Source organism: Ursus arctos, unplaced genomic scaffold, assembly GCF_023065955.2.
Source record: "Ursus arctos isolate Adak ecotype North America unplaced genomic scaffold, UrsArc2.0 scaffold_23, whole genome shotgun sequence".
Lineage (NCBI taxonomy): Eukaryota > Metazoa > Chordata > Mammalia > Carnivora > Ursidae > Ursus > Ursus arctos.
The window spans coordinates 7,258,359-7,281,790 of NW_026622908.1; the positions used below are offsets into that span (position 1 = coordinate 7,258,359).

At 48.1% G+C, this 23,432-nt stretch overlaps 1 protein-coding gene across 4 annotated transcripts in view; it reads right to left on the reverse strand.

Moving 5' to 3' along the window:
- PLEKHA7 (pleckstrin homology domain containing A7) overlaps positions 1 to 23,432 on the reverse strand; it is a 206,990-nt gene that overhangs the window by 13,366 nt on the left and 170,192 nt on the right. For 3 of the 4 annotated variants that reach the window (XM_048215161.2, XM_026487218.4, XM_048215162.2), the window contains exons 13-20: positions 22,402 to 22,455; positions 12,006 to 12,074; positions 11,749 to 11,829; positions 10,510 to 10,659; positions 9,785 to 9,886; positions 3,591 to 3,699; positions 3,228 to 3,454; positions 2 to 190 (exon numbers count right to left, since the gene is read on the reverse strand). In XM_048215161.2, coding sequence (XP_048071118.2) covers positions 2 to 190; positions 3,228 to 3,454; positions 3,591 to 3,699; positions 9,785 to 9,886; positions 10,510 to 10,659; positions 11,749 to 11,829; positions 12,006 to 12,074; positions 22,402 to 22,455 — 981 coding nt within the window. Of the gene's footprint in view, position 1; positions 191 to 3,227; positions 3,455 to 3,590; positions 3,700 to 9,784; positions 9,887 to 10,509; positions 10,660 to 11,748; positions 11,830 to 12,005; positions 12,075 to 15,715; positions 15,797 to 22,401; positions 22,456 to 23,432 lie in introns of all 4 variants that reach the window. The other variant, XM_057317202.1, reaches the window with a different exon arrangement.

The window sequence follows — 23,432 nt, forward strand, 5'->3', positions numbered from 1 at the left end:
CCCTTGAGTCCCCATTCACACACTGCCCCTGCTCCCGGTCTCGCTTCCTCTCATCCGACTGCCGTTTCAGACCCCGCACTGAAGTGTGCCGGATGACAGTGGCCTCCTTCGGCAGGGGCGGCACGGCCGGAGGCTGGTCCTCTGGGCTGTAGAGCTCGGGGAGTGGGGGCCTGGGAGGTGCCTCGTCTTCCTGCTCAGAAAAAGAACCAGAATCAATGCCGGGGAGAGGGAGCTGGAGAGAGGATGCCTGGTGGCATCACTATAGTGGTGGCCCAAAAGACCAGAGCGGACCCCCACAGGCCCGCGGAGGAGGACCACTTCAGCCCAGGGATGCCAGCATTTCCCCCGGGTGAGCTGTGGAGAAGGGGGATGCCTGTGCTCTAATCCTGTTCTTCCCTTCAATTCACTCACTTTCCATTTTTCAAAGTGTTACCGATACAAAATCCAGAACTCCATTCTTCTGGGTCCATGGTCTTACTCCACTTCCTTGAGGCATACCAAGGGAGAGAGGGTATAGGCTGGTAACTCTGTGTTTATTTGCATGTCTGTGACAGCACCCCACCATCACCACCGCCACCTAGAGAACAAACATCTACCCCACTCCAAAGCTCTCAGACCGAGCTGGCTCACTGTCCCCACATGGTCTCTGGATCCTTCAACAGGTCGCAGTCTGAGCAAGGACAGTCTACATCGCCTGTCCGTGCCCTATCAGAAATGTGCGTGGTTACACAATATCTCCTCCTTCCTGACTCAGGGACTGAATAAGCAGTCAGCAATGGGTGACTCACTGCCTTCCTGGCAGCCCACTCCCTGGGCGGTGATGAATATAACTATTTTCCTTGAAACTGACCCCTCACCCCCTAATAAATGCTCTCTGAGGGCTGTGGCTTCTGCAAAGACCAACAGCCTGGCCCCTGACTGCCATGAACACCCACTCTTGGAACCAGGGACCATCCTTCCTAACCGCCCCCCTCCTTAGTTTAATTTTGCTTTGTTTTTCAGGATTTTGGAGGTCAGGAAAGGGTGCTGAAGCTTGCTCTATGAAGGTTTATCAGCATTCTAGTAAAGTGACACAGTTTACTAACTGTGTGAAAGCTAAGCCTCCTGTCCCAGATACCCACGTGTTCTCTGAGCATCAGCGGTTTCCAACTCTGACAATGTCTTGGAATCACCAATTTCTAAAAAGCTCCCCAGAAAGATAAACACAAAACATTGACACAAACACAAAACTGCCTTTGATTCAAGGGAATAGAACATCTGGAGATGGAGGGTAGGAGGAGACATTTTATTATATACTTTTTTGTATCTTTGAATTTTGTGCCCTTTGAGAATATTATCTAATAGAAAAGTTAGTGACATTAAATTCAAGAAAATAAGCCAAATGAAAACGAAAGAACGATAGCTATGTGCAACAATGTGGACTTGCAACAAGTCTTAACAATGTTGAAGACAAGGTGCAAGATACAAAAGAATATAGTACCGCGTATAGGCAAAACTCAAGTGTTTAGACATAAATGGCAAAATTAAAAAAAAAAAAAAAAGCAAGGAAATTATCCAAAAAGTCAAGACAGTGATAACGGTTACTTCCTTCTCGCAGAAAAGGACTCGATGGGCCCGAGATTCTAGTTGCTGACAATGTTCTATTTCTTGGTTGGGTGTTGGTATAAACAGGTGGTTTCTTTATTATTTGTTAAATTATATATTCATATTTTATGTCAATCTCAGGATATCACTGTTTCATAAATAGAAATATAAAACAAACAACAATAACAAATGGTAAACCTTGTGAAGGAAAGGAAAGAAGACCCCCCCTCCCCGGCCAGGAACTCTGACGCTCAGCCAACTTGAAAAGCCCTGCCTGTGGGCCACAGAGGACTCAGCTGTGAAGAGCCTCTGTGACCAACTATTCCAAGTTGCTTCTTGTGCACAAGGGGAAACTGAGGAAGCCCATGTGAGAGAACCCAGGTGAGAGAACAAGGACCCAGTGAGAGAACAAGAACTGGAATCCAGGCAGTCCAGCTCCCAGGCTACCACCTTTTCCCTCTGCTCCTCATCCTGGCTAACAGGATGAGGAGCTTAAGTCAGGAGCTTAAGTCAGGAGCTATCTGCCCAAGCCATTCCTGCTGTATTTTGCTATTTCCCACCTCCTATTTTGTTGCTGATACCCCACTGCCTCTTAGATATAAAATTAGAAAGGAGATCTCAACGTGAAGAAATTCGCAATGACTCAGTCCCAGCACCTGTCTTCCAGCTCTGGACCCTGGGCGATGGCTGGAAGCAGGTGGACAGTGAGGGCCAAGGTATGGGAACTTGTGTGTTTTAGCCAGCACTGCACACCAACCTGGGCATACTCTGTGCCCAGGCAAAGCTCCTCTAAGCCTTTGTTGGCAAAACCTGAAGGTCCCCGCTCCAAGATCCCCTCTACTATGGCTTCCCTGTCACTTGGACGACATCCCTTATATTCTCCAGCCAAGGCTGGCCTGGCACTGGAGACGCGAGGCTTCACAGTACCTGACCACATCTTCTATTTTTTTAAAGTCTCCTATGCTCCCAGACTCTGTCAAAAGCTTGGCCCTTATCTCTGCCAGGCAAGCCAACGTGCTGGCTCAGGCAACCACACGGGCCACAAACCTGACCTGAGGAGCTGGGCTGAATGTCCAATTAGATGGCAGATGGCACAAAGAATAGGAGATGTGGACTGGATCCACTAACATGGCGACCTTCAGCAACTGTTAACACCTTTGGGCCTCAGTTCTCTTAGTGTGGGATGGGATACAGACCTTCCTGTCTATATTCCATGAGGTTATTGTGAAGATCAACCGTATCCTACAACCCAGCAGAGTGCTCAACTGCCAGTGGAGACAAAGATACTCTTTTGCTGAGCGGGGTCCATCACCCACAGCCTTCTGTAACCACAGGTTTGCACGGAGTCCTCTGCACGATACAGATCACAAATTCCACCCTACTTAGCACAGTCACGTCCTCTTGCTGGGCCTCAGTTTTTCCCAACTGCAAAATGCGAAGACTGGGCTAGATCCTCTCTAAGGGCGCTGCCAGTTCTGGGAGTCTAAAGCACAACCACTCCTTAATTGTTCATAGCTCAGTTCTGTCTCCCCAGGTCTCCCCAAAAGCTTCTCTTCCAACAGAAGCTGACCTGAGGACAGAGAGAGACAAACATCTCCCAGAGAGAAAACAGTGGCGCTCAGCTCCTGGTCATCGATACTTACAACTTTGGGCTTCGTCTTGGTTGGTGACTGAAGAGGGGACGTCACTTTCCTCAGTTGGGGTGGATGAGGTCGGTACGGCACATAGGTTTGCAACTGGGGGAAGAGTCGAACCTCCAGAGGGGTCCGCACAGGGCTGGTGGGAGGGCTGGGCTGTGGGGGCGGCTTGCTCTCAGAAGTCAAGAGTGAAGGCACAGGCGGGTGAGGAAACAAAGGCACCGTTTTTCTCTCTAAGGGGCATGGAGGGAAATTGGAGCACAAGGGGAGTGACTTATGCCATAAAAAGCTGACCTCCCCAAGGGCCAGCCTATATATGTGGGTGCTAGCCTCCAACCCCCCGTGCCCCCAGAAAGATGGCCCACTCACCTGGATTTTTGACCGACTCCACCAGAATTCTAAAGTTCTCTTTATTTGCACTCAGGCCTGCAATGACATCTTCAATCGTCCAGAGATCCTTCTGTATCTGCGATTTCTCCTGAAAAAGAGAAGGTGATGGTTCATTTCCTTCTTAGCACCTCACCGAAGTTTCTCACTAGGACTTACGCTGTCATTTCAGACATAGTCCCTCACCCTGGGGGGCAGCATCCCTTTTGGAAACTCCACCAGGGCTGGACTCACGCCTGCCTCAGAGCTTCATAGGGAAGCATACATATGGAAGACGCCCAAAATCCAGGGGAGAAATTCAGAGGAGACTTCACTGATTCCTGTTGCCTCCCCCTAATTTAGAAATAGACTGCCTTAAATACTGTACACTTGCACTTATGAAATATCTAGAGTAATCAGAGACAGAAGAGTGGTTACCAGAGGCTGGGGTGGAGAGGGGAACGAGGAGTGTTGTTTAACGGGTACAGAGCTCCAGTTTTGCAAGATGAAGAGAGTCTGCAGATTGGCTGCACAGGGTGAATGTACTTAATACTATTCACCTGTCCATTAAAAACGGCTAAGGTAATAAACTTTACATTATGCATATTTTATCACAATTAAAAAAAAATAGATTGCTTTAAGCAACCATGGCAGAAGGGAAGAGAAGGCATAGACTAGAGGTTACACTATCCCCAGAATATAAAGAGCATCTTTGAAAAGACAAAGCTGAATCCTGAGATTTGAGGTTCATTTAAGAGCACAATGAGCCGTGAATATTTGGCAATAAAAAGAAATGAAGTATTGATACGTGTTACAACATGGATCAACCTTGAAAATGTTTATGCCACGTGAAAGAAGCTAGACACAAAGGCCACATTTTATATGATTTCACTTACACAAAACGTCCAGAACAGATAAATCCACGGAGACACAAAGTAGAAGAGCAGTTCTCTAGAGCAGGACTGGGGAGTTGAGGGTGTGGACAAGGGGTGACTCTTAACAGAGAGAGGGTTTCTTTTCAGGGATGATGAAAATGTTATAAAACTGATTGTGGTGATAGTTGCACAACTCTGAAAATTCTAAAAACCACTGAATTGTAGACTTTAAAAAGGTGAATTTTGTGGTATGTGAATAATGTGATAAAACGGTTATTTTTTTAAAAGTACAATGGGAAAAGAGGCAGGCTACACGACCATATGCACACTCTGACAAGTCACAAACGGAAGCAGACGGGGATCGGTCCTAGAAAGACGTGAGCAGGTTTTATCGTGATTAAGGGACTCTGGGCATTTTACTGAGTATAGTTGACACAGAATGTTACATTAGTTTCAGGTGTACAACAGTGATTCAATGTCTCTATACCTTACACTGCACTCACCACAAGAGTAGCTACCATCCGTCACAATACAACGCTATTACAATATTATTATATTCCCTATGCTGTGCCTTTTATTCCCACAATTTATTCATTCCATAACTGGAAGCCTGTACCTCCCACTCCCCTTCACCTGTTTCGTGCGTCACCCCAACCCCCTTCCCTCTGGCCACCATCAGTTTGTTCTCTGTGCTTACAGGTCTGATTCTGCCTTTTTTGTTTAGTCTTTTGTTTTTTAGATTCCACATGACTGAAATAATATTTCTCTTTCTCAGTCTGACTTATTTCACTCGGCATAATACCCTCTAGGTCCATCCATGTTGCTGCAAACAGCACGAGTTCATCTTTTTTTATAACTGCATAACATTCCATTGTGTGTATGTGTATAACACATCTTCTTTAGACAGCTATCTAGCAATGGACATTTAGGCTGCTTCCATATCCTGGCTCTTGTAAATAACGCTGCAATTAACATAGGGGTGCATATATCTTTTCAAATTAGTGTTTTCATTTCCTTTGCCTAAATACTCGGTAGAGGAATTGTTGGATCATATGGTATTTGTAATTTTTTGAGAACCCTCCACGCTGTTTTCCAGAGTGGCTGCACCAATTTACACTCCCACCAACAGCACGTGAGGGTCCTCCTTCTCCACCTCCTCACCAACATTTATTCCTTGTCTGTTTTATTTTAGCCATTCTGACAGGTATGAGGTGATCTTATTGTAGTTTTGATTTGCACTGCCCTAATGGTAAGTGATGTTGACCATCTTTTCATGTGTCTGTTGGCCATCTGTATGTCTTCTTTGGAAAAATGCCTACTAGGGTCCTCTACCCATTTTTAAATGATTTTAATGATTTTTGTTTTGTTTTGGGTTTTTTTGGTGTTGACTTGTGTAAGGCCTTTACATATTTTGTATATTAACCTGGGGGCACCTTTTAATAGAGTTGTTTATACATCAAATATTCTTTTAATTTTTAAATTGCTGTGGGAGAAGGTAGCCTTGGTCACTGCCCACGGACATAAAAACAAAGGCTTCAAACCCCATCTCCTCTCAAGGCACCCAGCCACCCCTGAGTGGAAGAATTCTCGCATGTGAGATACTTAGGACTTGCCTGATTCTTCAAGTAGACTTTGTGCCCTTGGTATACCCCTGGGTATACAGGCCTGGGTACCCAGCAGGTTCTCAGCACATGGATGGTGAGTGAAAAAAGGACCAATCACATAAAATTCCCTGATCCAATGCTGTTCAACAGCTGTGACAACAGATGTCTGAAGCCTCCCTCCTAAGGAAGCTCACATTCTCATACTGGCTCCACCCTTCCAGCACCAACGCACATCCTCAGGGCTAATAAATAAGGAATGGGCTTGCTGCTCCGCTCCACACCAAAGCACGAGTGTCCTAAGACAGACATGGTATCGAACCATGAACATGGCAGAGTGTGTGAGTGTGTGTGTGTGTGTGTGTGTGTGTGTGTGTGTGTGTAAGCTAACAGGATTATCTCAGGAACGGAGGTCCCCAAGCAGAGTGCTGGGAACAAGTAAAGGAGGAGTGTCACATTAAAATCAACTCTCTCCCCTCTCCTCTGGCAGTCTACCTGGTATACTTTGACCTGTCAGTTCACAGTCCTGCCCCCATTTAGCCTTTCTGTCACCCTCACACGTAAGAGAAGAGCAAGGACAAGCAAAAGCCAAAGAACCTCTAAGGTTCTCCAAGGACGATGGAATTTCAGAACTTAATGACAAGGTGAAGGAAGCTTTTGGGGAGCAGGGGGTGGTGCTTCATCCCTGGATCCTCACACCATGCTGGGCAGAAAGGCTCCTATGTACTGCGTTCAGCGAACACCTGAACTTATTGTCCAGAAGCAGGGACACAGACAGGCAGCCTCATCTATCACTGGCTCTCACAGTAGTTACCTCGATCTTCTTTTATCCTCTGGCCTCCCTGTGCAGGTAGTCATGGGGATCTTTATAAATGCAGACAGTCATCTTTACTGAAAAGCCCGTGAATTTTCTCACAGCCAAACCTGGCTAAAGGGAGGCAAGTCTCCAAGCCCCGTTCCTGAGAATGTGTACATGGGGCTGCACGCATGTCTCCACTGACCATGATTTATTTAGGACTCTAACAGCTTGCCTGGCCTAGAATTACACCAAACAAGTTAGCACAAAGCCTGTTCAAAGAAGGGCTCTGTGAGCCTCCCAGATCATTGTGGCACTCAGGGAAAGCATGGGCAACGCCACCAGGCTAGGTGGCAGTCAAGCTGCAGGGGCTAGGCTTCAAACTAGCCTATCTCTTCGTAACTTACTTACGTGGTTAAGTTCTTCAGGGAGTCCGGGACGAGACTTGTACATGGCACCCATTTGTTTTCCAGAGCAGAAAAAGGGATTCTGGGACTGCACTATGTTAAGTCACCATGAAATAAGGCATGGTAGAAACACAAATGGCCAATGACCATATAAAAAGATGTTTAACCTACTAGTAATTAAACAAACGCAAATTGAAACAAGATGTCCTTTTTCAGCCAGCAGACTGGCAAAAACTAAGAAGACTGATTACGTCAAGTGCTGGAGAGGATGTGGCTAAACAGGTTCAGCACCCTCATTCACTGCAGAGGGGAGGGCAGATGAGTGCAGCCCTTTAGAGGGTGACTGGCCGGCATCCACCAACACTGAAGATGTACATTCATTTCTACCTAGCAAGCCCACCCTAGAAGCCCATCATAGATAAACGCTCATAAATGAGCTTGAAAGGGCAGTTAGATGTCCACTGTGGTACCATCTATAAAAGCAAAACACTGCAAATAACTTAAATGCCCACCAGAAAAGAATGGCTGAAGTATGGAATATTGAGACTACGAAATACTATGCAGCAGCTAAGAACTAATTTCTTTTACTCTACGCAGCCTTCTGAGATTATGGAAATCTTCTATAATCTGTGTTCAGTACAGCAGCCACTAGACACATGTGGCTACTGAGCACTTGAAATGATTCTAGTGTGACTGAGGAATATATTTTTAATCTTCGTTAATTTCAATTAATTTATGTTTACATTTAAATAGTTACTGTATCAGGCAACATAAACTTGGGGGTATCTTTCCTGGAAAGATTTCCACAACATGAAGTTATGACAAAAAAGTGAGTTACCAAATAATGTGTAAGTATGATTCCTCTTTAAGTAAACGCAACTCCCACCCCCAAATAAAGTATATGATTCTATGGATGGGCATATGTTTGCAAATGCACAGTAAATGGTATGGAAGGCGACACTGCACAGGGATGGCACGGATTACATACAGGGAAGGTGATGGGACTGGGTCAGAAAGGGAAGTGGGGCAGAGGAGCTTTTATTTCAGTTTTTGCTTTTGCTTCTTATTGTTTGGCCTGTTTGGAGAGATGCATTCATGTGTTATTTTTATAATTATAGAAACACAAGGAATGAAAAGCTAAAAAAGAAAATCACTGTTAAAATTAATTAAAGAAGATCCAAGAAGATAAGCATGACGGGATAGAACGGTTTAAGGAACTAGTAACTAAAAATAATCATTTGAAGGACATGGTCAACAATATTCACCTCGTATTTTCAAGCCACTATGCCAAGTGCTGGGGTACCAAATAAGAATAGGAAAATGCTAGTTTGGAGACAGGGAAATTATAGGCGGGAAAAAAAAGCAGCAGCAGGAGACAGACAACTTCTGGGGGACCTAGCAGGCCAGCCCTGAGCCACAGGCAAGAGTCTTTTCCACATGGGCTTAGACCAGGCTTTCTGGGAATCAGCTCCCAACGGTGAGTGGGGGGACAGCAGGCTTTTCGCAGGCCACACACCTGAATTCCTTCACTCTCTGGGCAGGTGACATCCATGAAATCACTTGAAGGAAGAGCCTGGGCTAGAACTAGTTCATAGATTAGCAAGCTTCGCACCAAAATTGGCCTAGCATGGTGCCTCAGGCACAAGAAGTCTCCATTAATGCTTGCTGATTTCAAACACATCGAATTTATGTCAGGACCCTGACAGAGGAGCTATGGTAGAGCTGAAGCAGGGTTCAAAAGCAGATTATTTTCCATTTTTAAAAAACTTGAGGGTGGGGAAGAAGCCTGATCGGGCACCACAATGGGGAAACACTGGGCAGCTGGAGGACCCAACTGCGGAGAACAAAAACCACACAGGGCCTTTCTTCTCTCACCTTTGGGGGCAGAAGCAGCCATCAGTGGAATGGCCTGCTTTGTAAGGGCAGAGGATCCAGGGCTCTAAGCTTAGCTGCCTTTCCTGAGTGGGGCAGTGGCCACGGTGATGGGTATCTCCCAGCCTGGCCCTAGAAATGCCAGTGACCGCCTGCAGACTGGAGGCACCGAGATGCACCTGGATTCACATTACCTCCTCAGGTGAAGGACTGATAACATCTAACTTCAGGAATCGGAGGGAGAGAGGGAAGGAAGGAAGGAGGCGGGGCTTCCTGCTGCTATCTAAGCGAGCAGCGCCAAGCTGGGGCCGAGAATCCAGGGCACATAGATCATTCTCGAGTCTCTGTAAGGTTCTCAGGTTTGGTATTTCCTTCCTCTCAGGGCTATTTCCCCAAGTGATCAGTAGTAAGACCCTTACAAAAACACCAAGAACTTGTCTTCGACAGGAGAGAGGTAGGGGGCGCTGAGGTGAGTTTTCTCCTCACAGCCTGGCAGGGGGAAGGGATGTCCGAGGGAAAGCTTGGGCGGCAGGCAAGCTGAGACCCAGCAGAAGGAGAAAAGGCCCCTGGATAGGGCTCACAGCCCCACAGGTGAAGGCTCTCAGAAGGAACAGAGCTCAGAAGGGATGAAGAGCCCTCGGGTCACCTGGAAAAAAAACGCTCTTCTGTGTTGCTCCTGCAGGGTCTGCTTCAGCTGCTCCACATCACTCTCTAGCTTCAGGTATTCGTTCCAGGCATTCTCCATCTCCTGTTGGCCAAGGAAATGCTCCTGAGTCTTAGTTATCCCCTGTCCCCCAGACGGCCCCATGAGCACCTGTGCTCTTGACCACTCCTGACCCAGCCAGTAGGGAAGGGGAGCCCAGCAGGTCTCAGGCAGGCCTGGGAGGAGAGAGACAGGGCTTGTCTTCCCATTCCTGCTCTCACCCTGGCCACCTGAACTGTCCCCTCTCCCACCATTGGAGATGCTTTGGTCCCCAGCCCTGGCAGAAAGGGCCTGCACCACATCGGATGGACAAATAAAAAAGCAGAAACTCTGATGTCTTGGAATTAACCGCACACAGATCAGGGGAAGAGCCTGCTCTGAGAAATCTGGTCCCTTGGGTGTCACTGTAGCCATACAGCAGTCGCTGACGGAAAGCACCCTGAGGTACCAGCAGAGACAGACACGTTGCCCCCAGACAAGGTGAGCTACTATCAGGAGGCAGCCTGGAGAAGTTCTGCTACTCCAAGACTCTCATCCCTGGCCACCAACTCAGCTACAGCTTGTGAGACAGGAGAAGCAGACCCCTGCCCAGCCCCCTGCCCAGCCCGTCTTGGGAGTGGGGGGTGGGGGCAGGGGAGTGTCTGCCACCCTCCACACCCTCTACACACAGTGGACTCTCTGGAGATCTCTGCCCGGATGTGGACGAGGTCCTCCTGCAGCAACTTCTGCTGCTGAGCAATCTTCTCCAGGTGCTGGGGCTGGTCCCGGTACTGCTCCATCTGTCTGTGCAACACCTCCAGCACAGACTCCAGCTGGTCCTACACCGGGCAAGGGCCAAAGAACAATGGGATAGCAGGACAGCCCCTGCAGGCCTCCCCATCCCATGCCAGGAACTAAACAAACCTGCTGGATCTAACTGAGGCTGAAGGGCCCACTGCCCAGCTGGGGCCTCTGATTCCAGCTCTAACTCTGCCCACTGGTGGCCTCCTAACATCTCTGTGCCTCAGTTTTCTCATCTATGAAGTGGGCATAAGGTCATCCACTCTTTTTTTTTTTTTTTTAAGATTTTATTTATTTATTTATTTGACAGAGAGAGACAGCTAGCGAGAGAGGGAACACAAGCAGGGGGAGTGGGAGAGGAAGAAGCAGGCTCCCAGCGGAGGAGCCCAATGTGGGACTCGATCCCAGAACTCTGGGATCACGCCCCAAGCCAAAGGCAGACGCTTAACGACTGTGCCACCCAGGCGCCCCAAGGTCATCCACTCTTTATGAGATAAACTATAAGGATACATCAAAGAGTAGATGAAAAGTTCTCTTAAGTTTTCTTGGGGAAAAGGGCATGTTATGAATCTCCAGCATCACAAATACCTTATTAAAATTCAAAAAAGAAAAAAAAATCACATTAAGTATCCAAGAAACCAAACATGGGCAGCCCCTGGCCGGTTCCTCCCCTCCCATCCGGACTTGCTTCCACCGTAGCCCAGATTCTAGGAGGAAAAGAGCTTTAAGAAATTACAGCCTCTGTCCTGTTACAGTTGTGGCCACTTTCTCCAAGGCAGCCCCCTTCCATGGAGTTCAGGGACTTGGGGTCATCACATATAAGCCAATGGAGCCCTCCTCTCCCAGGCTGACCTCACGAGGCCTCTAAGGATAGGCAGGCCAGAGCAGAACTAAGGTGGAGGAGGGGTAGGTGGCACTTGGGATAAGCAGGCAGAAGTCTCCCCATAAGATTTCCTCCAGGTTTAGGCAGAAATGCCCCTGGAAGCGGACACATTATTCTGAATCAACTAATACCTGTTCTGGATAAAGGAATACCTAGGACATGAGAGTGCAATCTATGTCTGAGGAAAGACAGCATGACTAAACCCCCTCCACTCAGCCCGAGATTATGCAAAACTGAGGCATACTTTGTTCTCCTTGAGGGCTCGGATCTTGTCTTCCAAGTCCTGGAGGATCCTGTCTTGTTCACAGAAGATGCTCAGTTTGACCTGTGAGCAAGAACAAGTTGGAGAGGGCCTGGGATGATGAGAAAAGGACACGACCTTGAAGTGTGATCAGAAAGCTTTCGGCTATGGAACCATCCAAGCCCTGCCTGAAGCTGCCCGCCTCAGGTCTGGGGGCAGCAGGCAGCCAGGGGGTCAAGCCTGTCAGCCTGCTCACTCACGTCAATGTCACTCTCCGCGATCTTCACCGGCTTCAGACTTCGGTCCTTGACAAGGTCCCGGCCCGTCATCTGGGAGATGAACAATTTAAAAGAGATTAACCACAAGGTTCAGGATTGGATCTCGAGAAGGAGAGTTAGCCCCATGATGGACGAGTGTGGAAGTCTTGGTGGGTAGGGTCATGGCATGAAATGGGCAAAAACTCAGGCGAGACCTGATTTTTATGCCCGCTTCATTATAGGGAAAAGCCAAAACCTTTTTGTAATCCAAGAAGCACTTGTAAATTTCTCAAATTTAAATAAAAAGTAGATATTCAAGTTATGGTATCATTGACTATGGAAGCTTCAATTTGCCCAGAATGAGTTCAGTAGGAATCCTGGAAGATTTAAAAGACAGAGTTTTGCTACCCAAGTTATAGAAGTCTATGACCCCCAGCCCAGGGCAGTGAGGTGGACCAGGAGGAACCAGTGAGGCCCTGGGGCATCGCCAAGCCTTAGTTTAAGGAAGCCTCTGAGCTGCTTACCTCCCCAGGAGCAAGGTCAGCCTTTCTCACCCTATACCATTTGGGAAGAGAATCAGGTCAGGGGATGAAGGAACCTGGATAATTCCTGGCTGGGGTTTTCAATTGATCCCTGAATAACTGAGGCAGGTCATATCTGTATAAGTCACAAGTTACCCTGTCCTCTCAAGAAAGGAAACCAAAAAAACAGCAGACAAAAATCACCCAAACTTATGCGTCAGCGGGCATTCACAACATTGTCCATCCTTCCCCTGACCCCATGTGGGCACCACACTGGCATCTCCCACTGATCCCTACAAAGCTAAACCGAACTCTTTAGCCCATGTTTTCTCTTCCCCTAATCTCCTACTTGCCAAAAGCTGTGTCGGGTGAGGGGTCGGGGGACTTTTCCACAGATACACCCCCACGGCCAAGCCATGGTCAGAGAGAGCAAGGTCGAGTGTGCCCCATGCAATGAAGGCCATCTTGCTGAATTCCACTTTACAGATATGACAGGGAAAGAGAGTGTGGAACCCCTCTCTTCCATGAGATAGATGGTGTGTATACTATGCTGAGGGTCCCAGTGTCGATGGACGGACAGCCACTGGAGAGATGGCTCTCACTTTCTCCCTACCCCATCTGAGAGGTCCAGTAAGTTGTGTGAATACGAAGCAGAAATATATTGGCAAACATTCCCCTCAGAACTCAAGCCATTCATGTGCCCAACTGTCCTGCACTCCTTCTCCCTATCATCATCAGCAAACGCAAAGGTCAAGGGACAATACCCTCTCCATGCCTTGGGCTGAGGACAGAGTCTAGCTGCAGACCCACCCTCAACCCATTCCCGTGCTCCCTTTGGTCACACAGCAGAGGGCAGGGACCACCGTCTTACTTATCTTGGTAAAAGTCAGCCCTGAACATAAAGCCTGGCATGCTGGAAGGCACAGGGAAAATGCTTATTGCATCGGATATAGGTCAAAGGGAAACACATGTGGGTCAGAATTCCTGGAAAAAGTAGAACTCCAGCCAAATTCTGCTCTTCAGACTGGCAGACTATGTGTACATACATGCACACACACAGTCACAGGACACACGGACTACTGCCACAATCCACAAGCAAACTGCTGGCTCCTGCAAAGACAGAGGGGTGGGAAAGGTGGGGAGAGGAAGCAGACGGAGATGGGGGGGTGGAATTAATCCTGTGAACCTCGAACAGCTGACCTCCCAGGCAGGACTTGGGCCTTTAAACTCAGGGGAACCCAGCAGGTAAAGGTAAGGAGGTCACTCTGTGTCACAGTCCTTCATCAAAGCAGAGGGCAATGAGCTTGTCTACTCTCCAAGGGGCTGACCCTTGGCTCATTTCCTCGGAAGAAATCATTTTCAAATTGAGATACGCTGTGGAGATTTTTTCCTCCCACCAAAACTCTTTCCTTGATTTCACTGGAGCTTTTAACAGATGATATCTTTTTGATACGAAAATAGCAAGGCAGAGAATCTAATTGAGCAATGCCTCATTTACCCAACACCATCAGGAAAGGAATGACGGGTTCTACACAAAAAGGGCATTTTGAGAAAGCTGAACCTTTTAAACTTTTTGACGGAAAGGTTTCTAAAAGTAAGTCCTACGCTGCCTTCATAGAACTGAATATAAATTCAACCTTTCAGGGATGAATCAGAGTCATTATAAAAATCAGTAATATGGGATTTCTTAGAAGTTAATGTTTTAGGACTATTTGCCCCTTGATTAAATGCTCTTAAATTTCTGTGCTTTCACTTCCGTTATAGATTGACACATAATGTTTCTTTTCCATCTCAGAATTTAAGTACACCTTCTTTTCTAAGAAGTAACTCTCTCTTGTTCCCGTTTAAGGTGCTACGAGTTAGGAATTCAAATGGCTGAGTCTGTTAGGACTGGAGACTCAACAGAGGTGACAGAAGCTGCTTTTCCCTAACTCCCTCCCTCCCTCCAAGGGGTCTGGTGCCCTTCAGGGGAGGTCCTCCCATACTTCGTGTCTCCCAGTCTATGGGCCTTAGTACATCAGATGATATGCTCTGCTCCCCTCCATCGACAGTAACCTGACTAGGGGTGACTGTGGGGACTGGGACACATTTTCTCTGTGTCCTTAAAGTCCAGCCAGGGCCCAGCATATTGAGGATATTTGGGAAGTGTGTGCTTAATGACCCTGTGAATGTAACAAAATAGAGAGAGGTGGCTCTACTCCTATGGAATAAAGGGACAGGCTTGAGAGCACGAGCTTCATGAAAGTGTTTACACAGCTCAGAGGCCCTTGAAACTTCTGAATTTAGCTTTGTTCCAGAGAGGCTATACAAAGTATCCACAAGGAGTTTATTACATCTAATTTTCCTTTTAAAATTGTGCTTTGTGATAGCAATGTTTAAGGTCCATTTAAAATGTCAACTATGGGTCTCCAGCATCTCTGTCCCCAGAAAAAGTGAAAGTCAGCGGGCATTCATCCCTTTGAAATCAGAGTCTGTGCACCAGAAGAGAACTGAAGGCCACCAGGCATTTTACCTCACCCTCCACACATCCCAACCACACCTTTTCTCGGGGCTTGGGATGACTGCACACAGCATCTGCTTCCCAACCTGCAGCCTCCCTGGGAAAGCTATAAAAGCCGGCCCCATTTCAGGCGCTGCTCCTGCATCATCAAAGCGGGGATCCTGGGGGGGGGGGGGTGGGGAACCACCTCGTTCTAGTCCTGCTCTAGACTGTTTTCAAATATCAATGCCCTGCCCTGAAGAAAAGCCACCCTAATCCCAGAGCCATGGTGGAATCTCAGGATACCCCAGCTCCTCCAAGGTGACCAGGAACTGCTGTTCCTTCCCAAGGAACTCACACTTGACTACACAGACCACACTGGTGTCAGGCGAGGTCAGTCCTCACCATGGAGGCAGATGAGAGAGAATGGGAACACAACACAAGCTGGTGGCAAGCCAGGCAAGGCCCCCACCCCCCACCCCCGTGGCAGCACAAAACATGGAGTCACAGAACACCGCGGATGAGAGGCTCAGCCTGGTGCACCAGCCAAAATGCTGAAGGGAGTTTCAATAGGAGAAAAAAATAAACCAAAATGACTTGCAGGAAGCCTGGGGGCGGTCAGGAGAGCCCCTGGTTAAGCAAGTGATGAGGTCGGCACTGAGCCAGAAGCAATGGAATGGCCCCGCTTGGAGACACAGATCAGATCATCTTACGCTTCTCCTGGGCCGACAGCCCCGTGCTGACTTCTTCAGCACTTTGTAAAGCACGTTGATCAAAGGTTCATTATTTTTTATCTGTTCCAGACAAAAAGGCAAATACAACAAAACGTAACAGGTGAGACATCAAAAGACACTTGAAGGAGCCAGAATTTGGGGAACTGGCCAGGGGAAACCTTAAGGGGGATGTATGTGTGCAATTCAAATGATCGCCTCTCAGCCTGGTTGTGCTGCTTCCCAGCTGCTGGCCTTTCCCTTCCTTGCCCTCAGCGATAACATGGAAGACAAGACGTTCTGCCCGAAGGATCTTCGTGCAGGCTCATTTATGTGAGAGGGCCAATGTCAGGGCCCATTTCCTTCCAGTTCATCCTGCAGAAGGCAAGAGGAAACTCGGCTTCTTCCTTTGTCCTCCTGCACCTGACGTTGTGAGATACTGAAACCCTGGAATGGCACTAGGCACTGGTCTCGTCCCTGCACCACATTTTTCACCCTCGGTCCACCAGACCCTCGCCTCCACACTTCTGTTCATCTAAATAAAGATGTCTTACCGAGCGATCCCAAATCAGCTCCTTTGAGGGAACACTGTCCCTACCTGCTAAAACAGTGCATCTCAGCCCTGGCTGAACACTGGCATCTCCCAGGTGGTTGAGGGAAAACAACTGGTGCCTGAGTCCCACTCCAAGAGACGTGGACGTAAATCAGCTTGGGGTGGAGCTGGGGCAGCCAGATCCTTAACAGCCCCCCTGGAGGATACTGATGTGCAGCCAAGACCCGGGAACCACTACTACTGTAAAAGTGATTCTCAGACTTGTGCGCACCGCAGAATCTCCTGGACGGCTTGTTAACACAGCTGACCCTTGAGAACAAGCGTTTAAATCGTGAGGGCCCACTTACATGTGATTTTTTTTTCAATACATGCAGTACAGTCCTATAAATTTTCTCTTCTCTGTGACTTTATCATTTTCTTTTCTCTAGCTTACTCTATTATAAGAATACAATCTATAATACATGTAACATACACAATATGTGTTAATTGATCGTTTAGTTATTGGTAAAGCTTCCTGTCAACAACAGGCTATTAAGAGTTAAGTTTTGGGGGATCGAGTTACACCTGGATTTGCAACTGTGCGAGAAGTTGGTGCCCTTAACCTACACACTGTTCAAGGGTCAACCGTAAACAGATTTGCTGGGCCGCACATTCACAGGTTCTCACTGAGCAGATCTGGGGTGGGACCCGCAATTTTGCATTTTTAACAAATTCCCAGGTATTGCTGATGCTGTTGGTCTGGGATCACACTTTGAGAACCACTGCTTTGAAACAATGTTTCTCAACCCTGGCCATACATTAGAAACACCTAGAGAGGTTTTTTTGTTGTTGTTGTTGTTTTTTAAGATTTACTTATTTGTTTGAGAGAGAGCATATGTGAATGGGAGTGAGGGGCAGAGGGAGAGGGAGAGGCTCTCAAGCAGATACAGTGCTGAGCACGCAGCCTAACACAGGGCTTGACCCCATGACTCGTGAGATCATGACCTATCTGAAACCAAGAGCCAGACGCTCAACCGAGTCACCCAGATACCCCTGTTGATTTGTTTTTAAAGAATAATACCTGAGTGTTACCAAGTAGATCAGAGTCTCTAAGGGGTAGGATCAAAGCACTGACACTCGTTTTACAAGCTCCCCTGGTTGTTCTAGTTATTGGCCAGGGTTAATAATCTCTGCTCCAGAACAACCGATCTCAAACTTCTTCGTGCTTGACCATGGACTCTGGGAAACAAACTGAGGGCTTCAGAGGGGAGGGGGGGTGGGGGAATGGGATAGGCTGGTGATGGGTATTAAGGAGGGCACGTATTGCATGGTGCACTGGGTGTTATACGCAAGTAATGAATCATGGAACTTTACATCAAAAACTAGGGATGTACTGTATGGTGACTAACATAATATAATAAAAAATATTATTTAAAAAAATAAATAAAAATTAAAAAACAAAAACATACACAAAAAAGCAGAATTCTGGGCACCATTTCCAGAGGTTCTAATTCAACAGAACCCCCCAAATCTGTACATTAAAAAACATCAAGCTCCCGGGTGATCTTGAAATAGGTGGTATCCCAGACTACAACTTAAGAAACTTTGCTCTGGAAGCTAACTTTGGAAACAGACCCTGAACAGAGTAGCCCTGATCTCAGGCTCAGTCAGGAAGAGGCTAGAGGCCAAGCGACCAGAGCCCCTGATGACAAAGCCCTCAATCAGGAACCACCGCCTCTGAGGGGTGGGCTGCAATCTGCTCTACCTACAAAGGCACCCCTTGAGCAGCAGCGGATACCCTCCCCTCCACATCCCCTTCCCAGCTGTGCTTCACAGATGCATAAAAGCAATCTAAGCTGTCAACAACAGCGGCCCCCACGCCTGCTTCTTCAGACCTAGCCAGCGTACACGGTTCTGAAGAGCAGAACTATGATGCCAGAAACACAATTCAGTGACTACAACTTTAGGGTGGGCAAAGGACATGGTACACGGAGGAAAGAAGGCAGGAGTAAAGTTAGACCCTGGGTTTAAATTCCAGACCTATCGCTGTGGAAGTGACCTCTCTTGATGCTTGGATTCTTGGTTAGGAAGGTGAGGATAATAATTCCTATTGCTCCAAGTGCAATAATGAACAACAAGCACCCAAACACCACCAGGGAGGAACAGATGCTTCATCAAGGAGGAGTCCTTTCCACCCTGGCACCAACAAGTAAAATGCCAGATAAGTAAACATTTTGCAAAAAGAACGTTAATACAGAGTGTCTTTTAAAAGACTGGAGTACACCTTTGTTTGAGCACTTGACACCACAACAGAAAGGCTCACTTTAGGGAGAAAAAGCTCCCACAACATGTGGGGAAGCAAACATCACCAACTGATTCTGGAAGCTGAGCATCAGCTGATGGGTGGTGGTCATGGTGAGGGGAGAGTTTGGATCCTTAAGTCTGTGGCCTTTGGAACAGGGACATGGGGGAGGAGCCTAGGCCAACCAGGTAGGGATAGGGGGCTATTTTTCTCCAGCGAGGCTTCCCTCCTTCCTCTCCCCCCAAGAACCCAGAGGAACCTCTCACAAACCACTGTCATGGCGGGGCTGTGCCACCACTATCACCACACCTAGGCTGGGCTTCAGGGCCCGTTCAACGGTGTCCACAGGGCCCTCATCTCAGGGACCCCAGCTGAGCTCTGCATCGTCTCATTTTGTTGAGCATGTCCTAATCTCAAGAGCTTACAGGCCTTAGGGTTTTCCTGACACAGTCACACGCATCCCCCCCCTTGCCCCGCAGTGCTCATCTAGCTTCACTAACCCAGAGATGGGAGGGTTCCCCAAAACCTGAGCAGGTCCTTTCAGAAACCCCTCTACTTGTAGCTGCTATCCACTTATCTTTTTTTTTTTTTTAATTGAAGTACATTTGACACATGCTATCCATTTGTCTTCATTCCCCCTTGCAGCCACAGAAGACACGTGGTAACATTTCAGAGTTTTGTAGACTGTCTCTAGGGCTCCTGAATTACCCAGAACTCTCTCCACCATTCTGCAGTGCAGCAGACTTTCCTGTTTCTGCCCAGCATGCTTTCCCATTAGGGAACCCCTCCCCCCACTCCACAGGGAGTCTGGGTTGCAAGTGTCCACCCATGGGGATGCTGGGGAGGGAGAAAGTGAACTTGGGTTTACAGGTGGCCACCTTCACTGCCATGCGGACACAGCGCACACACCAGAACAGTGATGGCATGGCCTGAGCCCCGGGGATGTAGCCCTTGGCTAAAAGAACCAGTATATTCCCTCTTCGGCTTATTAGCAGGTTGATTTGGGTTTCAGACACCTGCAAACAAAAGCACCCTACCTAATACATCCTCAGCCATGGTTCTAGAAACCCTCAACACCTCTGCTTTGCTTCCAGCCCTTTCTTCATCTGAGTCCCGAAGTGAGACACCATCTGGGAGCCCTATACCCCAGCTGGGTTTGAGCAGAGCAGGTCCTGATGTGGATACTCTCTGCACCTTGAAGAGCGACCAAGGTGGTGCCAACCTTTCTGGCAGCCATGTCAGACAGACAACTCACACACAGCACAAACCCCAGCATCTCCCTGCTACCAGTGCAGCTCATTTGGGGGAAAGTTCTCTGAGAGGAGCTAGCAACTGGAATAACAAAAATAAGACTGGGGAAACTCTGGTATCAACATAACTGCTTTCCATGACAGTGACAACTTCCAGAGCGTCACTGGTTAATGTTCTGGGTGCAGACAGCTCCTAGCTAGTGAACACCCCGGGGATGCACCTTGCCTGTATCACATTAAACACACTTCCTGGGATAATGACCACAGTTCAGCTCCATCAAAAACTGAAATGCCTTTGGGTCCACAGTAGTGGAAGAAGCATTTTAAGAGAGGCTGGGAGGCAAGGTGACTCAAGTTTCAGAGTCAGAGCTATATCTAAATACCAACTCCTCAGTAACCGCTTATGTGGCCTTGGGAAAGTCATTTACTTCTCTGAGCCTTAGTCAGTGAATAAAAGATACCAACACCTTCCTTCCAGGGATACTGTGGGAGTTACATAATTTAACAGCAGTGAAACACAGTGACTGTCACATATTATACCCTCTATTGTTATACTAAGCTTCTGTTGGTAGTCAGGACACCCAAGGACTCCTGGCTCTGCTATCCTGTGCCTCAGTTTCTCTTTAAATCCCTTTTAACTCAAATTCTACGATCTTGAAATAAAACAGACCTGAACTGAATCTTCCCTCCAGGACCAGCTGTGAGTTTCTGCTCTCCCATACAAACAGGAATCAGAAGACAGAGATTTCCCTTTACTCCAGCTCAGCCTCTCTAAGCTCTCTCTTGCACCATGCACCATGCACCAAGCACTCTGAGGACTGTTTCAAGGTACACCCATGCTGCTGGGGAACCAAACCTCTCTTATCAGCCTAGGTACATCATGAATGCTCCATAAATACTTCTGACTGACTGCATGGCCCCAGGGCAGAGGTGAGAAGAACCGAGGGGTGGCATGGTGACTGGCTTATTGGGGAGCCCAGGGAATGGAGACAAGGCGGTAACACAGGGCAGGTGAAGGTGGATGTCTCCAGGTCAGGTGGGGGTGGTGGGCATGGTGGAAGGACCATGCCCAGGATCAGGGCACAGCAGGATGGGCTGGGCTGTACATTTTGCATCCTGAGGCATGACTACCATATTTACAATACTCACTCATGCTCTGTGTGATCTGCCTCTCCCATAAGCTAGAAAACGTCCTGGTTTTGAGAGAACCCTCCTTATTTTGCTCACGTCAGAAAGCCAAGTCTGACTCTTGTTCACTGCACCCCTCCTTCCTAAAGAATCAGGAATATGCACGGTCTGCCTCCTCCAGCCCTAGCCAAACCACCCTCCCCCTGGCTTTCCTTGGCTCCCACTGTTCCCTTCCCTTTAATGTCAACCAACTCAAACCCTCTGGCTCTTCAAGGCTCCAAACATATGCCACCTCCTTCAGAAGGCTTCCCAGCATTACAGCCCACGGTGACCTTCACTATCTCAACTCTGGGCATAGGCCAGACAGATCTTTGCAAGCTCATTATAAACAAGTCTGTGTTACTTTGGGAGATTTTCTTTTTCTAACCCAGACCATTTGGGAGTTTCTCAGGGCCAGAGAGTCTCGTTTTTTCTCTTACATGTCCCTTAGGCTTCTCCAGAGCTGGTTACACAGCAAGTGCTCATCAGATACGGAAGCTAACTAGTTGCTTCCTAATCAAAGGCTCTGATCTTGTCTCAGTGTGGGGAGGCCCCCCTCATCTGCTCCTGCAGGGCCTAAGGTTCATCCTCTTGCTTCTACAAGGCTGGATGTCAATCCCCACGTTAAAAATACCTCAAGCCAGGTACCCAGGGGAGCTGGAGGAGGCATGCCCCGTGGCAGTCGCCTGGGTGTCCTCCCACAGCCCCCCCCCCCAACTCTCTCACACCCACAGTTAATTAAAGGTCACATTCCTTCAGTCAATTTCATGGTTTAGGCATCAGAAGTGCTTTTCACAGTGGGAGCTTTCAGAGAGCTGTGGTAAGGAGACAATAGCAGCTCTCTTTCACGCAGAATGCCTCTCACACTTCCCCGTCAGCTTTCTCTCGCGCTCTGTGCTCTGAAGGCTGATTTCGAACCTGAAGCTTTATTACCTACAGGGAGGCGTCCAGCGCTCCTCTCCTGAATGCGGATGGGAGACTAGCCATACGGGAGACCACAGTGGGCCTCAGAGCTGCAGAACTCCATGTGGAACATCCTTCCCCAGCAACAAAACCAAGATAGTCCACTAAAATGCTCGTGGATGAAAATGCACATCCGTGGCACCCTATGAACCAAACCCAACCCCACTGGCAGCTCTGAGGAAGGAACTACTTCCTATGTAGAAGCCTTTGCATCCTGACCAAGGATGGAAGAGATCAAGGTCTCATGCCCTCATCCCATAAGCCTGAAATCTTACAGCAGAAATCACAAAGAACTGAGCCCAGAGTTTGAGGCAGCAAGAAATAACTCTTCTGATTTACACAGGAGACGTCTTCATTTGGGATCCAGATTTGATAAGACCTGCACAGCCTTTGGCTTTGGGCTTGGCTCCAAGGAGGTTGACACGCTCAGAAAGGTGTTGTGTCCAAGGGAGGCAAGACGCCTGATGTCCCTCACCTTTAGGTCCAAGTACTCCAGGTCCTTCTTCAGCTGGAGGTAGGTATCGTCAGCCTTCAAATGAAGCACAGAGAGAAAAAAGCCAGTTACGAACACCAGGAGTTTCCAAAACTTGGGGCTTCATGTGTGAATCATGGACTTTGCACAGCTTTGGGGTAAAGGAACGACAGCAGACTGACACATCCAGGGCCAGCACAAATGTCTCAGCGCGGCTCAGAGCCTTCTCTCAGCATGCTGATCTTGCAGGTCACTGTGGGGAAAAGCCAAGCTAGTCCTGCCGTTGGCTGGGGGGACAGTTTGGTGCGGAGGAGGGAGACAGCACACATACCACCACAGGGCTAGGACAGCGGTGCAGCTGAGGCCAGTGGTGAGCTCCTGAGACAGAACTAGAGACATCTAGCTGGAAGAGGAGAGGCAACACCTGAGCTAGGGGCCCCTCAATCACCACTGCTCCAATCCCTGGCACCAAACCTTTGCACTAGCTCACCGCACATGCATGCAGCAAAATGACCCTTGGTGGCTAAATGCCCTAAAGGGACAGGGAGTTGATCTGGGGACCCAGGATGTTGATCTTGGGTCCTAGGATGATAAGCCCCAGCAGCTACTTTCAGCTCCCTTGGCTCAGCATGGGGCCATGTCTGGAGCTAGCTGAGGAAGTTTCAATGTCAGACCTATCTGCTTGCACTGTCTCTGACAATCTATTGACTTCTTCAGTGTAATTACCAGGAACAGTGAGAATAAGCAAAAGATTCTTTTCATTTTCTAGGACCCGTGTTTCCCATGTAATGGACCACAGAAGCTAACTGCTAGGCAGAGGGGCTGTAAAAGTTTAAGAAAAATGGCCCAGGTGCCACTTACTCACAACCAGCTAAGAGGTCTCCCGGCAAACCGAGGCAAGCCAGAGCTGGGGGAAAGGGCCCTGTTTACATCTCTGATGTCAAACAAGTAAACAATATGAGATGTTCGGGCTGTACTTTTAAGCATGAAAAGACCTGAAGGACCATTGACAGGGACACTGGAGACTTCCAAGA